Source organism: Globicephala melas, chromosome 3 (assembly GCF_963455315.2).
Source record: "Globicephala melas chromosome 3, mGloMel1.2, whole genome shotgun sequence".
Taxonomy (NCBI): Eukaryota; Metazoa; Chordata; class Mammalia; order Artiodactyla; family Delphinidae; genus Globicephala; species Globicephala melas.
This window is the reverse complement of record NC_083316.1, coordinates 157,486,809-157,508,911: the sequence shown is the minus strand read 5'-3', so window position 1 is coordinate 157,508,911 and position 22,103 is coordinate 157,486,809. Positions and strand designations below refer to the sequence as shown.

The window sequence follows — 22,103 nt, the reverse complement described above, 5'->3', positions numbered from 1 at the left end:
AAATGGTCACAGTGGTAAATTTTATGGTATGTGTATTTTGCCCCAATTACAATTTAAAAAGTTATGCTATGAGAGGCAGGCAGTATTAGCAAGAGAAGGATTTCTTTGTCTTGTAAATATCTTGGTGCTGAAACACCTGAAGGCATCTTCCTAGGCAGAACCAGAAGGACTGGTGCCCCTCTACTCAGCGTCATACCACAACCACGCACTCCTCATATATAGAGTATCCTCTCCGAGGTCATAGCCTGATGAGTCAATCATTCACAGCATCTAATTCACACTGTTCTTCGAGCCCTGGAATGGCTTCTTGTGGCTGGTGACCCACAGACTTGAAAAAAAAACTTCCAATCTACATGCAAAATAAATGTTAAAGCCATAGTAAACCAAAAACCTCAGTGGAAGCATGGGAAGCCCACAGAAATCACTGAATTTAGCAATTAAAATATTTAGTTAGGCAGGAATTGTGAAGACTGCCATTGCTGAGAGTAATGGTCTTTGCCCATGGTCCTTGGCTGTATCCTCTGGGAGGTTCCTCACTGGCCTCTCTTCCCCATCACCACTTCTGAAGCTTTCTCATTCCATTTCCTGTGGTATGATTCTAAGGACCTCATGGTACAAACTTGGGGCATTGTTTTTGTTTGGTTGTTGTTGTTTTTGGCTTCACCTCGAGGCTTGCAGGATCTTAGTTCCCAGGCCCACAGTGAAAGTGCTGAATCCTAACCACTGGACCGCCAGGGAACTCCCTGGGGGCATTGTTTTATATGCCAGAGATCTTTTGCTGGCCAAGCTCATAGTTTCTCTCAAAAATTTAGTAGGTGTCTGGTCTTTTTTTCTTCAGGCAGTTAAATGGGCAAGTAACCACAGCCAAAGATTTCCGCTGGCATGGCTCTTTTTTTTTCCTTTTCATTTTTTAAACTGTGGCAAAATACATACAACATAAAACTGATCATCTTAACTACTTTGAAATGTATGTTAGTTCAGTGGTATTAAGTGCATTCAGAATGTTGTGCCACCACCCCCACCATCCATCTCCAGAACTCTTCGTCTCATAAAACTGAAACTCTGTCCCCAGGAAACACTAACTCCTCATTCCTCACCACCCCCTGCCCCCCACCAGCCCTTGGCAGCCACCATTCTACTGTCTTTTCTTTATGAAGTTGACTACTCTAAATGGCTCATAGAAGTGGAATGATAACAGTATCTGTCTTTCAATGAGCATCATGTCCTCAAGGTTCATCCACCTGGCGTAGTTCTTAAACCCGAATGATGCCCTCATTTATTTCCTGGCTTCTATACTTGATTGGACCTTGGCATTCTCTCAAGGATGCTGAGAAATGGTTAATCTCTTGCTATAACTGCCTCCTCAGGGCCACTTTGTATCGCTGCTTCCCTTTGAACCCCCCAAATCACCAGACTCAGTCGATCTAAATTGTAGTCTGCATGGAGAGAGACTACCTCAATATTGTTAGAGTCCCTGCTACCTCTGCTTGCCTCCGTACATCTCTCTCTTTAACGACAGTGGCAAGAAGTAGCAAACAAATATAACAAATAATCCGGCTTTTCCTAACCACTTCCCAGAAGGCTATAGACTCAGTAAACACAGTCAGCTCTGCAAGACTCACAGTTTTACCTGCCTGGTGAGGATGACTAGCCGCCCAGGTGGCGCTGTCTTTGGTTCAAGGAGATGGAAGCAAGGACTGCGGCCTTGCATCACAGTTTAGAAGGAGCCTGGTGCCTTGGGCTCCTTCTTAAAGGCTGTAAGAGTGCTTAGAAACACAGGCCCCTCATGCCCACTGAACCAGGGGGTCTGGAGATCTGGGTTCCAGTTTAGCTTTGAACCACTTGCTGAGACGTGGGAAGGTCCCTTTCCTTCTCTGTGTCTCAGAGGTCATTAAACGAAGGTCATTAAACCATGACACATGGTTTTTTCCCTCTTTGACATTTTTAGACCCTGTGCTTTCTCTGAAACTCATAAATATGAGGATTGATGAGGAAAGGTCTGGTAAGTTCACTGTTTCCCAAAATGTGAAGCTCTTAACAGTAACATATCCTGCATGTGGCATGAAAGAAACCTTTGAATTGCGCAGGCAGAAATTTATTCCCTTTCTCAGTTCTCTTTGAAGGCTGATGATTACTTCAAGGAAAAATTTCAGTTTGGTCCTAGTGTATCTTTTAAATACACTAGCTTTATTTATTTATTGGGAATTCCCTAGCTGTCCAGTGGTTAGGGCTCCACACTTCCACTGCCAAGGGCCCGGGTTCAATCCCTGGTCGGGGAACTAAGATCCCACATCCCGCATGCTGCATGGTGCGGCCAAAAAAAATTTTTTTTATTTACATAGTGTGAGTGTGTATAATATCTGTCTATATACACACATATGTATGAAGTTACATGTATAATTTTATTTTTAAAGCATCCTACAGTAAAACAGATTTTTTAGTGTACAGTTCAATGAATTTTAACACATGCAACCACCACTACAATCTGGATACAGAACAGCTCCATCACCCCTCAAAATTCCTCATGCTATATGTCACACTTTCCGTATGTCCATATGTCACACTTTCCGTACCCCCTGGCAACCATTGATCTGTCCTCCTACACTATGGTTTTGTCACTTGGAGATTATCATATCAATGGAGTCACACAATATGTAACCTTTTGAGACTGGCTTCTTTCACTCAGCATAATTTTTTTTTTTTTAGCAATTTAGCATAATTTTTTTTGAGCTTGTGCGTAGAGAATGCTTTTCCCCTTAAGTTTTTTTTTGTTTTTTGGTCATGTCACGCAGCTTGTGGGATCTTAGTTCCCTGACCAGTTTTTGAACCTGGGCCCTCGGCAGTGAAAGCACAGAGTCCTAACCACTGGACAGCCAGGGAACTTCCTCCCCCGCGCCCCCCGCCAAGTTCTATTGAGATATAATTGACATATGATATTGTATAAGTTTAAGTTATACAACATAATGATTTATTATTTGTATTTATTGTGAAATGATCACCACAGTATGTTTAGTTAACATTCATCACTTTACATGGTTATAAACTGTTTTTCTTGTGATAAGAACCTTTAAGATCTACTCTCTTAGCAACTTTCAAATATACAATACAGTATTGTTAACTGTAGTTACTACGCTGTACCTTACATACCCAGGATTTACTCATCTCATAACTAGAAGTTTGTACCTTTTGACTACCTTCATCCGTTTCCTCCACCCCTCACCCCCTGCCTCTGACAACCACCAATTGGTTCTCTGAGCATAACTGTTTGAGACTCATCCAAGTTATTGTGTTACCATATTTTGTTCTTTTATTGCTGAGCAGTGTTCTATGGTATGGATGGACCACGGTTTTTGTAACCACCTACTGAGGGGCATTTTGGTTTCTCCAGTTTTTGGCTATTACATATAAAGCCGCTATGAACAATCATGTGCAGGTTTTGTGTGACTTAGATTATTCAAAACCCCTTCTGGTTTCCCAGCTCACTTAGAATAAAATTCAACATAACCACAGTGGTATCTGGGTGGGTCCCCAAAACGACACCCTGTGATAGGCATGAGGGAGCCATGTGGTTGAAGCACAGGCCCATTCTTGAAGTGTTTCCAGTCTGGAGGCCCAGGCAGCACTGCTTGAGTTCACATTCTGCCTCTATCACTTACAAGCTGTGCAACCTTGGGTCAGTTCCTTAACCTCCCTGTGCTTCAGTTTCAGCATCTATAAAATGGGGATATTGCTAATACACCTCCCTTCCAGAGCTGTTGTGAGGATTAAATGAGTTCATATGTCAAAAGGGCATGGAACAGCGCTTGCACATAGTAAGTGCTTGACATAAGATAATCACTATTTCATTATTGGCTCTGGAAGTTTAATTGGGCCCAGAAGGCCCTTCTAGGACATTTGCATTTTATCCTGTTCATATTGGCAAGGAGGGTGGGGTTGAGCAGGTAGGTGAGAGACAGTGGGGAGAGGGACTGGTTTGGAGACTGTTGGAATAATCCGGAGCAGCTCTTATAGAGAGGCGGGTAAGAGCCTGTTTGGAGTGGGTTCAAGAATAGGAGAAGAGCTTACGGAGACAGTTAAGTATAGATGGATTTTGCTAAAAAAAGGAGCAAATGGACAGTCACAAGTGGAGAATGTGGGGCCATCGGAGGTTTTTTTTTTCTTTTTAATGGGTGAAATGAAAACCTAGGAATGATTCAATATAAAATAAAATTAACGATGGGGTGGAATCCTTGGAAGGAAATCCCAGAAGTTGACAAGGGATGGAAGTCAGTCTTGGAGGGAAGTAGGGCGCTCGGGACCAGAATTACTCCCCCTGTACTGATGGGGAGATCATTTTCCAGATGCCAGACGGCTGCAACGTGGTGAAGCCCTGGTTGGAACCGGGTACCACTCAGAGGGCCCATTCGCTTGCACCGGAAGCAGAAAAACTCCAAGCGTCCGGGGAAGTGGGCAGGGCTTACAAGGGTAGAGGCAACAGCGTAGGCGCGGATAGGGGAGAGGGGGCGGGCCTCTGCCTTCGCTGAATTGCGGTGGGATGGGAGGCAGGGCCTGGAGCTAGAGCGAGGGGCAGGGTTTGTTTGGGGTGAGAGTCCCGGATGGTGGACACTGGGCAGGAGGTCCGAAATCGTCCATGCTCGGCCAACGTGAAGGGGCGTACAGCACGCCCGGTGTGGAAAGCAGGCTGGGCTCGGAAGGCCCGGAACCTGTGGGCCTGCAATGCTGGGCCAATGGAAGGCCGAGGAAGGTGGATCGCGCCAAACTCCCGGCGACTGGAAGCCGCAGAGGGGCGTGGCCTCTTGTAAAAAAAAAAGCGTGAGGCCTGCAGTGCGAGCCAATGGGAAGCGAGGGAGGGCGGAGCTTGTGCAACGGGCGGCCAGTAGAGACAGGGCTCTTATAGGAGGTGCCCTGAAGCTGAGCGCACGCGCGTCGGGCCGGACTACAGGGCGCCCCGGATCCAAGTGGGCAAAAGGGGCAAGGCCACAGCTGTCCGGCTCAGCCTGTTCAAACCGCGCGCCTGTTCACGTGACACGAAGGGAGCGGAATTCCTCTGGAGTTAGCGCCATTTCCTGTAGGTGAAGGTTAAAATGCCCCGGGGGTTGGAGAAGCATCCCAATGCAACCTGACCTCGACTCGAGGCCTGGGGTCGGGGGACAGGCTCGGGCCCGGGCGCTTGCTAGGGGGGAGGGGTCTGGCTTGTGGAGAGGGTCGTGCACGGTAACTTGGCGTAGACGTGGGGTGGGCTCACCACTAGGGCTGAGATTCGGGTCCTTGATGTCAAAGAGAGGCGGGGCTTCCCACCGATCCTTTGAGAAGTAGGTAAGTAGGAAAATAGCTATCTTGAGGCTTTGTCGCCGCATTGACCTGTGGTGACCTCGTTAGGTGGTTGTGGTGACGTAAGGGGGGTGGGCTGGCGTTGTAAGAGGTGTGGCCAGGTCCCTGAGAGTTTTGGCCTGGTCCGGAGCCTGGGGGTGTAAGGGGCGTGGCCGCGCAGAAACTCGTGCCAAGGGGCGTGGCCCGGGATCTGGGCTGGGAGAGGGGGCGTGCCTTCTTCTGGATAACTTAATTGTCGCGCCAACGTCCTAGCCCTGCCCTTTCTCCCTTAGGTGCCATCTCATGGAGACGCCCGCGGCTGCCGCCCCTGCTGGGGGCTTCTTCCCCTCTTTCCTGCTCCTGGGTTTCGCGACGCTAGTGGCCGCCTTGCTGGGCGCCGCTCACCGCCTGGGGCTCTTCTATCAATTGATGCACAAGGTTCAGGGGAAATACAAGGGAGACGGGCCGGGGGCAGCCAAAGGAGTGGACTTCCAGCGTTCTTTCCAGCTAACCCATTTTATAGGCGGGGAGAGTGAGGTCCGGTTAATCCAGAGGGACTGGTCGGGAGATTCTTTCCAGTATCCTGTCGCTGTTGCTGAGCTGCTTACGGGGCTCTGGACTTTGCCTCTAGGAAGAGGTCACAGGGAGGCTACACCTGCCTGGGCACTCAACCCCCCGCCCACCTCCTTCCTCAGGGGCCTCGAGCCCTTTTCACGGAGCAGTGCTCCATAACGCGATGGGGTCAGAGTGCAGAGAGCAGGCACCAGAGGACGTGGACGGCTGTGACTCTTTTGTGACAGTTGCTGTCTGCTGAGCTCAGCGCTTCGGAGGGATTTTCCCACGTACCCAATACATTCCGGAATAGATACTCTTGTTTCTGTCTTCATTTTCCACAAGAGGAAACCGAGGCTCAGAGAGGTTGTGTGATAGCTTGTGTTAGGAGACCTGTTTGGGGAAGAGCTGACCCCACAGACCTTGCTCTGAACTACTTGCCTTCTCTCTCAGAAATTTACCCCTTCCCCAGACCCTCTCCCCAGTCCTTCCTCTCCTAACCAGCAGCAACTTGAGGATTTGTGGAGATTTAAGGCAAAGGCCTCTGGTGTGCGTTGCTGTGCAGAAGCACTGTCTGTGTCAGCAGGCTGCTCCCATGTCAGGCACGTGGCGGCTGGCGGCCTGTTAACTGGGCCCAGTGAGTAGGAGGGAGTCTGGTAGGCTGGAGTCAGCAGTCACATTAAGTAAGATGCCCTGATACTGGAGAGCAGGCCGTTCTGGAGTCCCAGCAGATGGCCCCTGGCCAAACTCCCTTGGGTTCTGTGGATCGACCTTCCCTAACCTCTCTTCCTGCTTGCTCCACCATCCCTGAGGCGGGCAGTGTTACAGAGTGGGGGCCTTTAAGAGCATTGGTTCTATGGGACTTTGAGTCTTGCTCAGGAGTCTTGATCTCTGTAGTTGTAAAAGGATATAACGTCAGGAGGATCTGATAAGATGATATGTCCTACTCTGAGCCAGGTGTATAGTGTAATATGTGCCTAAGCAACACCAAGCTTCCCCTGCCCTCCGACCCTGCCCTCCTTCCTGGGGGAGGGAGATTGTCCCTCTTCCCACCTGCCCTGGTGCCCGTGCCCTGGTCCTTGACAATCTCGCTTCTCCCCCTTTTTGGGCCCAGGTGGACAAGGCAAGCATCCGGCATGGTGGGGAGAATGTGGCAGCCGTGCTGAGGGCCCATGGCGTGCGGTTCCTTTTCACGCTGGTCGGCGGGCACATTTCCCCACTGCTGGTGGCCTGTGAGAAGCTGGGTATCCGCGTGGTGGACACCCGCCACGAAGTCACAGCCGTCTTTGCAGCTGATGCTGTGGCCCGCCTGACCGGTGAGGGCAGAGTGGAGAGGGCTAGGGGCTGGTGAGACTGGGATGTCTTTTGAGGGGCAGGGTTTTTTGATGCGGGGGCTGGCCAGGAGGGTGGACACAGCTGTGACACGGTTTGTGTTTCAGGGACAGTGGGCGTGGTGGCGGTGACAGCGGGCCCCGGCCTCACCAACACAGTGACTGCGGTGAAGAATGCCCAGATAGCCCAGTCCCCAGTCCTGCTTCTGGGTGGGGCTGCCAGCACCCTGCTGCAGGTACCCTCTTCTTGAGGGGTGGCAGGGGCCCCAGGGAACCTGGAAGTTCTCATGTGTTGACTCCCTGGACTCCTGTCTCCACCAGAACCGGGGCGCACTCCAGGCTATTGATCAGATGTCCCTGTTCCGGCCACTCTGCAAGTTTTGTGCTTCTGTGCAGAGGGTGCGGGAGATCATCCCCACCCTGAGGGCCGCGATGGCTGCTGCTCAGTCGGGCACCCCAGGTGCGGGGCGGGGGCTGGGCAGTGGTCAGGCCCTAGGGCCTGGGGGCTGGGAGACACAGCAGACTCAGCGCTCTCCCTGTCCATGCAGGCCCGGTGTTTGTGGAACTGCCTATCGATGTGCTGTACCCCTACTTCATGGTTCAGAAGGAGATGGTGCCAGCTAAGCCGCCCAAGGGCCTCGTGGGTCAAGGGGTCTCCTGGTAAGTAGCCCAACTCCTACCATACCCTCCCCTATCCTCTGGCTTCTCCTGCAACCTCCTGCTAGCACCCATCTCTCCTTTGACTCATTCATTGATTTGCACATCAGTTGAGAGGAGCCAGCCGTGGGAAGAGCATTCCAGGTAGAGGAAATAGAATATGCACGTGTGCTGAGGCAGGAATGAAGTTGGTGGGTTGGGAAAGCAAAGTGGCCCATGTGGTGGCAGCAGGTGAGCAAAGGGGAGAGGGGCAGAGACTGAGCTCAGAGCAGCCAGCAGGAGCCACTTGGCAGACCTGGGACTTTGTTTTTAATTTGAGGTCCATTGAGAGGCACTGCAGGGCCTTAAGCATTGGCACGGGATACCCTGGCTTGGGTTTTTATTATGTTCCCTCTGGCTATTGCTGGAGTGTGGACTTTCGGGTCAGGTGGAAGCTGGGAAGCCAGGGAGGAGGTGTGGTGGTCACTGGGATGAGAGATGATGGTGGTCTGGAATCTGGGTGGTAGCTGTGGGATACATCTGGATGGATCACGTATGAGTGCCTGGACCTCCAGCAGGCCAGGATAAGGGAACAATGTGTCCCTATGGGCCCATGACATGGGCACAGCTCAGTCTGGGACCACTATGGGACTTCTGAGTGGTGAGTGGCCAGGATGTTGGAGAGAGCAGGTCAGTGGGGCTGGCCTGGGACAAGCTTGAAGGTTTTCCTGGAAGAGCTACAAGTTTCAAGGGGGAGTTTCTTTCTGTTGACGGGATAAAAAGGGTTCTAAGTAGGGGCATAGCCCTAGCAGAGGTACATGAAAAGGATCCATTTTTGGTCACCACTGAGGTAGGCCTGGCTGAAACAGGGTGCAGAAAGGAGAATCAGGGCTTCCCTGGTGGTGCAGTGGTTGAGAGTCCGCCTGCCGATGCAGGGGACACGGGTTCGTGCCCCGGTCCGGGAAGATCCCACATGCCGCGGAGCGGCTGGGCCCGTGAGCCATGGCCGCTGAGCCTGCGCGTCCGGAGCCTATGCTCCACAACGGGGGAGGCCACAACAGTGAGAGGCCCGCGTACCGCAAAAAGAAAATAAAAAAAAGAAAGGAGAATCAATTTTCCTCCTCCTCCTCCTCTTTGCCCTCTGTCCCTTGCATTTGCCTGTCCTTGCCCCTCTGCCTTCCATTCCCCCTCCAAATATTTAGCGAGTGCTGCTATGTGCTAGGTACCTGGATGGGCATGAACAGGACAGACAGGTCCCTGCACACGGGCGTGTGAGAAGCACCTCGAGGGCCAGCTCAAGGAGTAGCAGGTTTACTCACATGTCTTTTATAACAACCCTTTGAGTTAAGACTCAGAGGTATTATTATGCCCATTTCATAGATTAGGTAACTGAGACCCAAGGCAGTTGAATGACTTGCATGAAGTTGTCCAGTTTGTTAATGGCGCACTAGGATTCAGCCCGGAGGAACCTTCAATGCTTTATCCACAGAGCTGTGTTCCATCTATAATGAGTGAAATGAAAGTCCAGAGAGATGGGTTCGAATCCCAGGACTGCCACTAACTAGCTGTGTTAACCTTGAACAAATGATTAAACCTTTTTTTTTTCTTCCAGTTTTATTGAGATATAATTGACATACAGCACTGTGTAAGTTTAAGGGTTACAGCATAATGATTTGACTTACACATATTGTGATTAAATATATGATGTCAGCTTCCTCATCTGTAAGATGGACCAACGTTGTCTTTTCTCTCTAGACTGAGATTCTGTGATGAATAAAATGAGATTATTTTGACAGTGCAAAGCATATGCTGAAGTATAAAGGAATTAACCATTATTATCTTAAATAAGAATAGGGCTGAGTCCAGTGTCACACCAAGCGTAAGGCAAGGTGTCTCCCAACCTTCCTCCGACATGATTAGGGAACTAGCCCCCTGCAAGGCTGGCTAGTGCCTTGCCTTTTCTTTCCATGTTAGGGTTCCCCATGGTTCCATCCTTGGTCTCTTCTCATTTTCTGCGATCTTTACTCCTCCTCGAAAGAGAAACAGAAGCTTCAGGCTCTGACTAATTCTAGCCGGCTGATGCCCACATGTGTATTTTTGGCTGGATTGGGTGTCCTTGAGGGCAGGGCTGAGCGGGATTTATCTTTGTGTCTCCAGGGCCCTGTGACCCAATGAGTAAGGAGACATCAGAAGCCAGAGAAAGGCAAGGGTACGGACGATTGTTAATAACTCCAATTAATCGAGTGTTTTGCAATGTGCTTTATATCCTGAGTGGCTAGATCACTGAACCTTGGGAGAGATGTTCCCTTTTACATTTTTCAGAGGAGGAAGCTCAGAAAAGTTGGGTCACTCACCCACAGTCACACAGGAAGCAGCAGAGCCAGACTCAAGCCCACCTCCATCTGACCCCGCAGCCATGGCCCCTGATTCTGGCACTCCACACCGGTGGCACTTGGTTTTGAGGGTCTGTGTCAGGTTGGGATGGTCACCAGAACCTTCTGAGGGGAAACAGGCCACTGGGCACTCAGCCACTGGGGTCTGTCTGTCCCTGGGCTGTTGCTTTTGTACCTCTGTTCCTGTCCTACTGCCTTCCTGGTCCCTTTCCTGGTCCTTCTCCTCCTTCAGCTTCTGGAACCCTGGTATGACTCGTGGTAACTGACTCTTCCTCTCCCCTTCGCAGGTACTTAGAGAATTACCTGGCCAACCTCTTTGCAGGAGCCTGGGAGCCTCAGCCTGAGGGGCCTCTGCCTCTGGACATCCCTCAGGCTTCCCCTCAGCAGGTGAATTGCCTCTGTGCCCTGGCCAGGGACCCCCACCTGCTGTGTGGCTTCTCTCTGACCCAGTACTGGGGCTGTGATCTTGGGGGCTGATGGTGACTCAGGGGTGGCTATTTGAGCCCCACCTCTTGCCCCAGGTTCAGCGCTGTGTTGAGATCCTGAGCCGGGCCAAAAGGCCCCTTGTGCTGCTCGGGAGCCAGGCCCTGTTGCCTCCGACACCCTCAGACAAACTTCGGTGAGAAGCCTCAGGCTTGCCCTTACTGTCACATCCCTGGTCCCCTGGGGCCCTGTGAGGAGGGGCAGGCCCTTGGCCACACTCACCTCTGTTCTGCCTGGACCCCTAGGGTTGCTGTGGAGACCCTGGGTGTCCCCTGCTTCCTGGGCGGGATGGCGCGGGGACTGCTGGGCCGGAGCCACCCCCTTCACATCCGGCAGAACCGCAGCGCCGCCCTGAAGAAGGCAGATGTTGTGGTCCTGGCAGGTGGGCCTCATCCTCCCACCCTCCCTTTCCTTTCCCTCCCACTAGGCACCTCCCTAATCGTGTAACCCTGCCCCTCCTGGTCAGGTACTGGCTGGCACCCCACTCTCATAATCAGCCACCCTCCTACCTCTCACCACCCCCCTTCCCCTGGACCTGAAATTCAGGTGAACCCTCGCCAGGTTGCAGTTGTGTCCTGTGACCCAGCCTTACACAGAGCTAGCGGGCACCTTGGTACTTTGTGTACAGCGTTTGTATTTGTACGCGTTACACAGCATTTACACAGCACGTACACCTACAGCATATATATTTTTACATAAAGTGCTTGAATCCTGCCAGAGACATAATAGTGTTATCAGTTAGCTATTGTTGTGTAATAACCACCGTAAACTCAGTGGCTTAAAAGGCACGTATCATTTCTCAAGACCCCCCTGGGGTTAGGGGGTAGTTTTTGTCATTTTGGTAGGGCTCATTCCTGAGTCTGCGCTCAGAGAGGCGGGAAGGCAGCTGTGCTGATCCAGGCTGGGCTGGCTTGTAACTTGGGGGTTGGTTGGCTGTAGGCTGGGCTAGCTTGGCCTCAGCTGGGGTAACTGAGTTCTTTCACTCTCCCCTACCTCCTCCTCCATGTTTCTCATCCTCCAGCAGGCTAGCCTGGGCTTGTTCACTTGGTGGATGTTGAGAAACATGCAGGGCTTGGGGAGCAAGTATGTGAGAGGGAGAGAGTGGAAGCTGCAGGGCTTCTGGAGGTCTGGCCTCAGGAACGCATGCCATCACTTCTCTCACATTCTGTGGGCCAAAGCACGTCCTGAGGCCAGCCCAGGTTCATGGGGTGGGGAGCTGCGAAGTCTCATTGCAGGTGACACTGGTACAGGGAGAGGTGAAGACCTTTATGCATTCAGTCTACCATGGTGGATTAAGTAAGGTAGCGGGTACTCCCCAGGATGCTGGCCCTTTGTCCACCAAGACTCTGTCCCCTGCCCCAGGAACGGTGTGTGACTTCCGTCTGTCCTATGGCCGTGTCCTCAGCCGCAGCAGCAAGATCATCATCGTCAACCGTAACCGGAAAGAGATGTTGATGAACTCAGACATGTTCTGGAAGCCCCAGGAGGCTGTGCAGGGTGAGCCCCTAGCAGCCCCCCACACATATGTGTTCTTTCCGGTTCCTCTCCTCCTGGCCTCTGCTGCAGCTGGCTTGAGCTGGGTGCTGGTGACCAAGGCCTGGACCGTGCCCCAGGGGGGCCCCGAGTCGGCCAGAGACGCATATTTGGTCCTTAGACTGATGGGGTGCTTCTGGATGAACTAATGGTAGGGTGGGCACTGGAGGGAAGGCCTGGGAATGTGCGTGTGATCACATCCCCTGTCTGTACTCTCCCATGTCGCCTGCTGCCCTTAGGACCTGCCCCGAGGTCTCTCTTGTCCTGTTGTGGCTCCTCCACCCCTGTTCAGTCCTCTTCCATGGCCTTTCCAGGCCCTGCTTTGCCCATCGTTCCAAGGACGTTGACTCTACCCTGCGGTGCAGGCGAGAGGCAACTTGTGTCAAGCAGAGAAGTGGCACCATTTGCATTCATGTTTGGGAAGATCCACTGTAGCAGCTGGTGGGCAGCGAGTTGGAGGGGACCGGGTGGAGGCAAGGGGCCTGTTAGGGCAGGACAGAAACGATGAGGCCTGGAGTGGGGATGGAGAGGGAGGAGAAACTCAACTTCGCTGAGCCTGTGTGATCATTTCTAAAATGGAGATGGGGAAAAGTACATCATCACTGGCTTGTTTATTTGTTCACTGTACAAGCACTCTGCATGCCTGGGTTGTAGAGATGTGCTTGGAGGATGGAGGTGTTTTTAGTGACGTGTTTCAGAGGCAGAATTGACAGGACTGCCTGATCTGGGGTGTGATGGGGAGGCAGGAGACAGAGGCTGATGTGAGTTTCTAACCCACTTTGTGCTCCCTAAACCTAGCTTCTTTGGCCTTGCTCTCCCTCACACCCCTGTTGCCCTGACTTGGTTCCAGCAGGCTCTGGGGTGTGTTTCACCCATTTTGTGCTAGGACCCCCCTGGCCTGCTTCTTTGCCTCCTGCGCAGATGCCTGTTGGCTTCCTGCTGTCTTTGGGCCTCTGGTGCTTGAAGGGCAGGAGGAGGCCATCTCCCTGCAGCTCTACCCTCTTCCTTCCCCAGGAGACGTGGGCTCCTTCATGGTGAAGCTGGCACAGGGCCTTCAGGGCCAGACATGGGCCTCAGACTGGGCAGAGGAGCTTCGGCAGGCTGACCGACAGAAGGAGCAGACCTTTAGGTGGGGGCTGGGTAGAGTGGACCTGGGGGGTTGCGGGTTCCCGGGGGCCCATGCCGCTGGCTCTGCTGACCTGCGTTCCTCCATCACAGGGAGAAGGCATCGATGCCTGTAGCCGAGCACCTTAACCCGGTGCGGGTACTGCAGCTGGTGGAGGAAACTCTGCCCGACAACTCCATTCTGGTGGTCGATGGTGGGGACTTCGTGGGTACAGCCGCCCACCTGGTGCAGCCCCGTGGCCCCCTGCGCTGGCTCGATCCTGGTAAGGGCGGGCCTATGCCTGGGGCAGCGTGCATCGTCGGGGCCCCTTCACACCCACCTGCTCTTGGTTCTTCTAGGGGCCTTCGGTACTCTGGGGGTTGGTGCGGGATTTGCACTTGGCGCCAAGCTGTGTCAGCCGGATGCCGAGGTGAGTCAGAGTGTGCTGGGGGCAGGAGGCTCGCCGCTTTCTGGGCTGTGAGCCACCCCAGCCATCCTTGGTACCCCCTCAGGTCTGGTGCCTGTTTGGGGATGGAGCCTTTGGCTACAGCCTCATCGAATTTGACACCTTCGTCAGACACAAGGTGACCGGGTGACCAAGGGGTTCTGGGAGATGTCATCAGGGGTGGGGTGGGCTGGGGAGGGGGCTGCTTGGCTCGCAGGGGTCCTGTCCCTGTCTTTGACCTGTGGCTGGCCAAGCCCTGGGACTGAAGGCTGTGGCCTGGCCTCATCCTCTCCCTGCAGATCCCAGTGATGGCTCTGATAGGGAACGATGCTGGCTGGACCCAGATTTCCCGGGAGCAGGTGCCCTGTCTGGGCAGCAATGTGGCCTGTGGCTTGGCTTACACGGGTGAGGGGCCTGGAATGGGTGGGACGGGGGAAAGCTGTTTCAGGCCCAGCTGAATGTATGTTCCTCTCCTGGGCTAGCTGCATGGTAGGCTGGGTTCTGCCATCATTCTGACTTGATCTCCCCTTTTAGGTTATCACAAGGCGGCCATGGGGCTGGGAGCCCAGGGCTTGCTACTTTCACGAGAGAGTGAGGATCAGGTGGTCAAGGTGCTGCAAGATGCCCAGCAGCAGTGCCAAGATGGCCACCCAGTCGTGGTCAACATCCTCATCGGGAGGACGGACTTCCGAGTTGGCTCCATTGCTGTGTAGGGCCTCATGGGTCAGTGCCCTTGGCTCTCTTCCCACCCCTGGACTGTGCCAAGCTGGTTTCTCATCCTTGCTTGCCCAGGGCCTATCCCATGAGGCCCAGTGACCCTAGAACCCTCCCTGAGGACAAGGAGGGGCTGGAGGGCTCAGAGCTCAGAGAGGCTCCTTGGCAGCACTGGAGAGCCCTTGGGCCTTTTTCTTTGTGGGCTCAGCTGTGTCCTTTCTCCCCTTCTCTCTTACACATTGAATAAACCACCTCTGGTCCATGTGGGCCCAAGTACTCATCCCAGAACCTGTGCATACTGATTTATTGTCCACAAAGATGGAAGTGAGGGAAAGAGGGAGGAGACAGGAGGGGACCCTACTCTCCCACTGGAACTCTGGGGCTCACTGAGGCACCACTACTGGAGATTTCAGGGTGCCTGGGCACTGCAAACTCTTTCCCCGCTCTGTGGTCCCTGAAAGAGCCCCACATGCCTGCTCTAGACATGTCCATGCACACTAGTCCTCACACACAGACACACACGCACGGAGGCAATAAATATGTTCCGTACCAAAATGCCCCCAGCCTGACACTTCAGGTGGGGCCCCTCCGAAAGGGAGGTCTTATAAGTGCTCAATTTGTTCAGGAATGGGGAGGAAGAATTGGGGAGGGGAAGGGCCATACTCTGCTATCTACTTTTGCTGGTTTGAGGCAATTATGGGGTTTTCCTCGGAAAAGAGAGTGGGGAAACCAGCTGTTTTCCTATAAGCCTCAGGCTGCTCCTATCCAGCCAGAGCCCAGGATAGGGGCTTTCCCCCACCCTGCCTCAAACAGTACCTCATGATAGTCCTTGGGCCCGCCGAGGGAGAAGCAGAGTGCAGTGCTCAAAGCTAATACTGATTTGGTTGGCAGCAGCAAGAGGACTGAACTGGGGGGGTGTCTCACCATCCCAGGGTGATGCTCACAGTAACTGGCGTTTCCCTGGCTAAGGGGAAGCAAGAGAGGCCAGCCAGCCCTGCAAGCAGAACTGCCTTTTGGCAGCCGGGAAGAAGCCCTTGGTACTCAGAAAAGATGGCCACAATAGCTGGTCCCGAAAATTCCCAATCCCCGGCCTTCGCACCCAGTGCCCAAATGTTGAGCACTGGAAACGAGGAATGATTCTCAGCAATGGGTTGGCTGGTCACTAGGCAACTCCCCAGGAACCAGGAGCTAGGCCTGAGCTACAGGTCTGGTCCCCCTAGGTCGTTAGGGCACCGCCTTAGCAACCAGGAGCCCGGCCTTAGTAATCGGGGTCCGGCCCCGCCCGGCTCACAGACACACGTTGATCTGCTTGGAGAGCTCTCTCTCCAGGTCCATGATGAGGGCATCAAAGTCTTTGAGGTTCAGGTGCGGGTTGAAGGGAGCCTCGAAGTCGTCTTCGAAGTCGGTGGCGACCGTCGGCTCGCCAGCCTCTTCGTCCTCGTCTTCGCTGTCGCTGCCCGTCACGTGGTCGTAGTCCGGCCCGGACAGGAAGTCCCGCCCGCAAGGCAGGAAGTCCCGCCCGCAAACGCTCCAGTCACCGGCGTAGCGGTTGCTCGGCGGGCTCTCGGGGCCGCCCCGGCCGCGGGGCCGAGTCACCACTTCGGGGCTCGCTAGCGGCAAGTGCAGCGGCGGCTGTCGTTTGGGCCGCAGGTACGGGACCAGCTCCGGAGCCTCTGGGGGCCTGCGCGGATCTGCGGAGGGAGAGGGAGGGCTTGGATGATGTCACGCCCAGCGGTGGCGACTAGACCTCTGATTGGCTGCTTAGGTAGCCAGGCCCCTGATTGGCCGGTCGAAAGGCAAGGCCTTCGACCGGATCAGGATTTCACTGGCTGAGCTAGAACTGGTTGCTGAGGCAACCAGGTACCAGCTTACTCGGACTAGGGGGCGCGGCTTGCCTGAAGCCCGAGACTCTGATTGGCCACTGGAGAAAGCATCGTAGCGGCAGCCTGGCTACGATCGGCGGCGCGGGGGCGGGGGCGAGGGCCAGCTCACCTGGCCAGGCTTGCAGCAGGTAGTGCAGCACCTCGATGTGGCGCTTGAAGTCCACTGCATTCGAGACGCCCGGGCCAGAGCTGCGGATGCGGGGCCTGGCGGGTGCCTGGCGCGCCGGCAGCAGCACAGGACCGAAGCAAACGGCCAGGTTCTGCGGAGTCATGCGGTTGTGGGCGTGGAAGGAGGAGACAAGGCGCAGGTGGTCCAGGAGAAGCGTCAGTGTAGCCTGAGAGGAGAGGGTTGGGAGAGCATGAGGTGGGCAAAGCCGGTCCCCTGTCGCTCCTGAGGGAGACTAAGGCGGTTCAGAATGGGGAAACTGAGGTTCAAGGTCTCATAGCTGGGTGATGACCCAGCTAAGACTTAACCATTAGGTATTAGTATTATGATCCCATTTTGCTGGAGGGGAGACCGAAGCGAAAGGTAACTCAACTTTGAAATGGCAGAACTTGGGCTTGAGCCTACTCCTCTGTGTGCTAGGCAGGGCTGGTATTAATCCCATTTTATAGATGAGGATATTGAGGCACAGAGAGGGTCGGGACTTGTCCAGGATACCACAGCCAGGAACTTCCCTTATGGTAGGTTGACACACCTGTGTTCAGAGTCTGTATTTTTGATACATTCTGCCTGTGAAACCTTAAGTAACTCACTCAACTGCTCTGGGCTTTGGCTTCCATATCTATAAAGTGGGGATACTAATAGCACCTATTTTCTAGAATTGTAACAATGCCACACATTCATGGCCATCACAGGCCCAGGCATGGGTGAAACATTCTGCTGATGTCAGCCCACTCCCTGTCTTGTCTGCTCCCACCAGGCCCAACTCACCCTCTCCACATCTGGCAGGCAGCTGAGGAGCCCACGGGTGCCCTCAGTGCTGGAAGGAGCCCTGCTTGGGGGCTCTCGGGCCATGGCCTCCAACACCACCTGATAGAGGGGCTGGGTGATGAGCGGGGTAGGCAGCTCCCGCAGATAATCCTTGAGGATGCCTGTGGATACAGGGCCCACTCTGGTCAGGGCACCCCTGGTTTCTGAGGCTGGAGATTCAGCTGGGGCTGGGAGCAGGGGAACAGGAGGAGGATAGGTGCAGGAAGGTGAAAACAAGGCCAACAGAAGGGGTGAGGTCCCAGAGGGACCACAGGGACTGCCTTGAGGTGAGGGTTGAATGGGGAGCAGGCAGGAGAGAGAAGGGGCATGCTAACCAGTGATGACATTGATATCAGGGTACAGGTCCTCGGAGAGGCAGACAGCTGCACTGTCCCGCTCAAAGGCATCTCGAAGCTCTTTCTTCACGGCTGCTGAGCCACACAGACGGTACAGCCCCACTACCTGGGGGCAGGAGCAGAGAGATGTCCTCTTGTCAGGGCCACAGACTGATCAGGGCCCTGTGGGTGAGGGCCAGAGGCCTAGATCACAGTGGCAATGGGCTGAGAGGTTGGGGGCTGGCTGTCGCTTCACTGGCTGCCTTCCTGCTCCTCTGACGCCTGTCATTGGGGATCCCACCTGGCTGCCTGGACAGCCTGGCCCTGTAGACCCTCTGGATCACTTGTCCTGGCACCAACATCCTTTGACTCAGGAAACTCTGACTCATTTTCAGCTTACTTGTCACCTCCTCTGGAAAGCCTTCCTTGACTACCCCAACCAGCGGGTCAGGTCCTGCTTTAAGCTCTCCCAGTTTCTTTGCTCTTATCCCAGCCACAGTTGTACATATGTGATTTATTAGAGTCATGTCTTTTCCCCCATCAGACTCTGAGCTCCAAAACGGCTGGGATCCTACGTTACTAAATGAACAGATGACCCGTGAATTCTGGGCTAGGTGCTAGGGGTCTGGAGGGAGCCGGAGCTCCTGCCCTTGTCTAGGCTGGGATTGGAGCCAGGAGTTCCCCAGGTGGGGTAGGGGGAAGCCTGGCCTCCATACCCTGGGTGTTCTGGGGAGATGTTCTGAGGTCTTGGGCCTAGCTAGGGTGGGGTGAGGGACTTACCCGTAGCCCTCGGCGCTCGATCTGCCCAACACACTTCTGGATGATGAGGGGCACCTGGCCCGGGGACTGTTCCCGCTCCACCAGCAGTGGCAGGGGCAGCCCGAAGACTCGGGGCTCAGCTGTGCCTGGTGCTTCCTGTTGCTCCGACAGGGTCAGCTTGGCATACAGCAGCCCTTGGGGCTCCAGGCGCACAGCCAGCTGCTGGGCCTCGCACCCTGAAGACACAAGGGGACCTCCTGAGTTTAGTCTGCCCCCATAGGCTCCCGTGCCCTGGTCTCTACTCCAACCCACGCCCCATCCTGGGCTTAGTACCCTGGGCACTCTGGAGGAAGGAGGGAGCCCTGAGCTGAATCCTGTGCCCTACACCTCCTCCCCTGCAGCCACGCATCCTACCTCGGAAAACCGTGGGCAGCAGCACAGTACCCTGGGCGCAGGGCCGGTGCCGCCGAACGCCGGGGTCCCACGCCAGCACCAGGGCCCGCAGCAGCCGCGCGGCCTCGAGTTCCAGGTGGAAGGTGTGGTCCAGCCGCAGGAAGTCTGGCCCCCCACGCAGCGGCCCCGTTCGGGCCCGGGCCACCCCATCCACCTGCAGCAGGCAGCAGAGGTCTCGCGGAGTGGCCCCAGGTGCCGGTCGCAGCCCCCCCAGCCCGTACAGGTGCAGGCTGAGGCGGCCCCAGAGTGCAGTGGGGGGCGTCCGGGCCGATGGGCCCACCTCATAGGGTCGGAAGGCGGTGGGCGACGGGGGCCCCGCTGGGCGCTCAGGAGAGTCGCCATCACTGAGGTAACCGGCCCTCAGGCCCCGTGCGCCCTCAGACACTGCCGCCCGCCCCGGGGTCCCCACGCTGCTGTCCAGGTGGTAACGGCTGATGACGGACCCCGCGGGGGCGGCTCGCTCACGCTCTCGGCCAGCCCGGGTGCTCCGCAGACTCAGGCGGCGCCGCAGCTCGGGCAGCTTCTTCATCTTCATTGAGAGCCGCCTGGCCGGGCCTGGGGACTTGGTGCGGGAGGCTTTGGTTGGGGGACTGGCGGGGGCTGCGCCTATGGGGAGAGCAGACCTCAGGGTCCAGAAATCTGGGCTCGGGATGGGGGTGAGGCTTGTAGTCATCTTGGGGGTCCCGGGGTGTGAGGCTTGTGCTCACCTGGGGAGGCCAGGCTCTCCTGCTCAGCTGAGCCTGGCTGTGGGCCTGGGAGCTCAGGTGCCGGGAGTCTGGGGTCCTCCTCAGGGATGGGGTTGTACCAGATCTCACCAGCAGGCTCCCTACTGCCAGCTGCCCCGGGCCCCAAGGTGGCCTCATCTGGTGGCTTGGCCCCGCCCAGCACCCATCGGCGGCTGCTGGGCTCCAGGCTCTGCAGGTAGGCACCCCGAGCCGGGCTCCGAGATGCCTCGGGGCTGGGGGGCCCCTCTGCTCCAGCCTGGGATCCTTCCGGGGCCTGGGGCTCTGGTTCTGGAGGACTGGGCTCCGGGCGCTGGGCTGGGCGGCCTGGCAGAGAGCAAGGGGTGTGAGACTTGGCCTCCCACTGCTCCCAGAGCAGTCCCGGCCCAGGGCTCTTCCCCCAGCAGGAGAATGCACTCAGCACTGACACTCCACACATTCATTTGGAATGGGTGGTTGCAGGCCAGCAGTCTCATCTGTTACCAGCTTGCGGCCTCCTCCCCAACCTCCCTGGCCCCGGTATCCCAAACAGAACTCTGTCCCTCTGCTCTCCAGCCTCAGAGGTCTGGTGGGGTTTCTTTGGGCCTGGGCCCTGCATTCCCCACTCTACTTCCCTACACCTCTCGTTTACTCTGCATGGAGCCCTGCCCTTGTCCCTTCTCATTGGGTGGCTTTGGGCAAGTCACTTTCCATCTCTGAGCCTCAGTGTCCTCCTGTGAAATGTGGGGATTTGATGCCGCCCTTCAGGGAGGCTTCGGGGAGCTCAACATGGAGAGCACTTCATAGGCACTCATACCTTGGTCAAGCGCATAGCCCACAGTGGACGCTGCCTAGCCTGCTTGGAAGACAGGAGCAGGCATGACAGTGAGTGAGTGCCTGCTGGGTTCTCCCATACCTGTAGCATGTCACTCCCCACCTCCCTGCCTGTCTTCCAAACCCCTGCCACCGTCTCTCAGCCCAGGACTGACCCCCACGGTCAATGCCTCCCCCTTGGGACCTCCCCCTCCTGCTCCATCCTCCTCTCTGTGACATCCCGGGCTGTTTCCTGTGTGTGTTTGTGCGTGGGCACCCCCGTCCCTTGTCTCTGCTCTGGGAACCTTGGGAATCTTTGGGAAGGGCTTGGGGGAGGTCAGATCCATGGAGTCTTCTGCCCTCCCTCCTTTAACTCCTTCCTTTCCGGGACTTCCTGTCCCACGCAGCTCTGATTTCTTTAAGGTCCTGCCCGTTTCTTTAAGGACTCCCTCCTCTGGTCACTTCAGATTTCCACTCCCCAGGACCCTCTCTCTGGGTTCATTTAGTAGCATAGTCCACAGAGCTGTTAAGTCACTTCCCTGGCACTGGGTAAATGACCCAACTGCTCCGTGCCTCAGTTTCCCCATCTGTATAAAGGGGACAGTTTCTTGGGGCTGCCTAAGGTTGGGTGTAGCTGCAGTCACTGGTTAATAGGTGAGAGGGGGTGGGGGGTAGCCACCATGATTGATGCACCACCTCTCTCCCTCTGCAGGAGTACGCTCCCATCTCCCATCCCAGGTCTCCAGGGCTCAGGGTGTCCCCTGCCCGGCCTGAATAAGCCCCAGTTTCTAGGCCTCCCAGCTCCTCCTCCCCTGCACTCTCCAGGCGCTCTGCCTCGGCCCCATTTCCTGTCAGGGGCGAGGCCCCCTCCCGGGCCTCCCAAGGAGCCGAAGCGCTGGCATCCCTGGCCAGGCGCACATAACGGTCCGCGCCCCCTCTCCCCCCAGCCCGTTACTTTCAGGTCCTTTGCGTGCCCCGGCCCCCAACCCCGGCCCGCAGGGGGCTCCGCAGGGCTTCCCCTGTCCATCCGTGGGGCCCCGGGACCCGCTTCCAGGCCGGGTGGGGTTCGGCGCCCCTTCTTCCCCACCTCCCCCTCTCACCGCGCTCCTTCGCGTCCGACTTTTTCCGGGGAAGTTTCTCCCGGCCCCGAAGGCGGGAGAAGGTTTTCCTGAGTAGCGGCTCGGCCATGCTGGGGCCCGGGCCGGGCGGAGTGCGCGCCCCGGGCTCCGGCCGCGCCGCCCCCCGCCCTCCCCGCCCCGCCCGGGCCTCCCCGCCCGCCCCCCGCCCCGCGCCAGCAGGAAGCGCATTCCGGGAATGCTTGGCCCAAACTTTTTTTTTTTTTTTTTTTTCCCCTTCCCGCGGCCTGAGCGAGCGATGCTGGGAGATGTAGTCAGTCGCCCGGGCCGGGACGGGGAGGGAACGGGGGCTCTGTGCTACCTTCCTGGGCTCCAGCTCTGAATATCTAGGCGCAGTCGCGGGTCCTAGTCTTTCCTCTTATCCACCCTCCGTTGGTGATCGCCTACAGAAAGTTCTCTGGTGTTTACTTCCAAAATGCATCCTGAACAAATCCCTCCTCTTTCCTCCCATCCACTGCTCCAGCCTGGTGCAAGCCCTGGCACCACTCGTTTTGATGACACCCTCTCTTCCTTAGTTTCCCGGATGCCACTCTGGTGCCTCCCTCCTC

The 22,103-nt window shown here is 55.7% G+C and overlaps 2 protein-coding genes across 4 annotated transcripts; one reads left to right on the top strand and one right to left on the bottom strand.

The window, feature by feature from the left end:
• Nucleotides 1-4,565: 4,565 nt before the first annotated feature.
• ILVBL (ilvB acetolactate synthase like) lies at nucleotides 4,566-14,782 on the top strand. Of its 2 annotated transcripts, none has more exons than XM_030880327.2 (16): nucleotides 4,566-5,068; nucleotides 5,604-5,748; nucleotides 6,977-7,178; nucleotides 7,302-7,429; nucleotides 7,515-7,653; nucleotides 7,742-7,853; nucleotides 10,510-10,609; nucleotides 10,744-10,841; nucleotides 10,951-11,087; nucleotides 12,068-12,202; nucleotides 13,253-13,367; nucleotides 13,457-13,626; nucleotides 13,703-13,773; nucleotides 13,856-13,927; nucleotides 14,088-14,193; nucleotides 14,323-14,782. In XM_030880327.2, the coding sequence occupies exons 2-16, from the start codon at nucleotides 5,614-5,616 to the stop codon at nucleotides 14,499-14,501; spliced, it is 1,899 nt and encodes a 632-aa protein (XP_030736187.2). In that variant the 5' UTR covers nucleotides 4,566-5,068; nucleotides 5,604-5,613; the 3' UTR covers nucleotides 14,502-14,782. The 2 variants fall into 2 exon arrangements, with proteins under 2 accessions (XP_030736187.2, XP_030736186.2); XM_030880326.3 differs by lacking the exon at nucleotides 4,566-5,068 and adding an exon at nucleotides 5,082-5,316.
• SYDE1 (synapse defective Rho GTPase homolog 1) lies at nucleotides 14,713-21,658 on the bottom strand. Of its 2 annotated transcripts, XM_030880325.3 has the most exons (8): nucleotides 21,520-21,658; nucleotides 19,613-19,954; nucleotides 18,867-19,511; nucleotides 18,474-18,688; nucleotides 17,694-17,820; nucleotides 17,320-17,480; nucleotides 16,495-16,720; nucleotides 14,714-16,193 (listed from the first exon to the last, which is right to left on the bottom strand). In XM_030880325.3, the coding sequence occupies exons 1-8, from the start codon at nucleotides 21,605-21,607 to the stop codon at nucleotides 15,790-15,792; spliced, it is 2,208 nt and encodes a 735-aa protein (XP_030736185.1). In that variant the 5' UTR covers nucleotides 21,608-21,658; the 3' UTR covers nucleotides 14,714-15,789. The 2 variants fall into 2 exon arrangements, with proteins under 2 accessions (XP_030736184.1, XP_030736185.1); XM_030880324.3 differs by lacking the exon at nucleotides 21,520-21,658 and having other exon boundaries at nucleotides 14,713-16,193; nucleotides 19,613-20,066.
• Nucleotides 21,659-22,103: the final 445 nt, after the last annotated feature.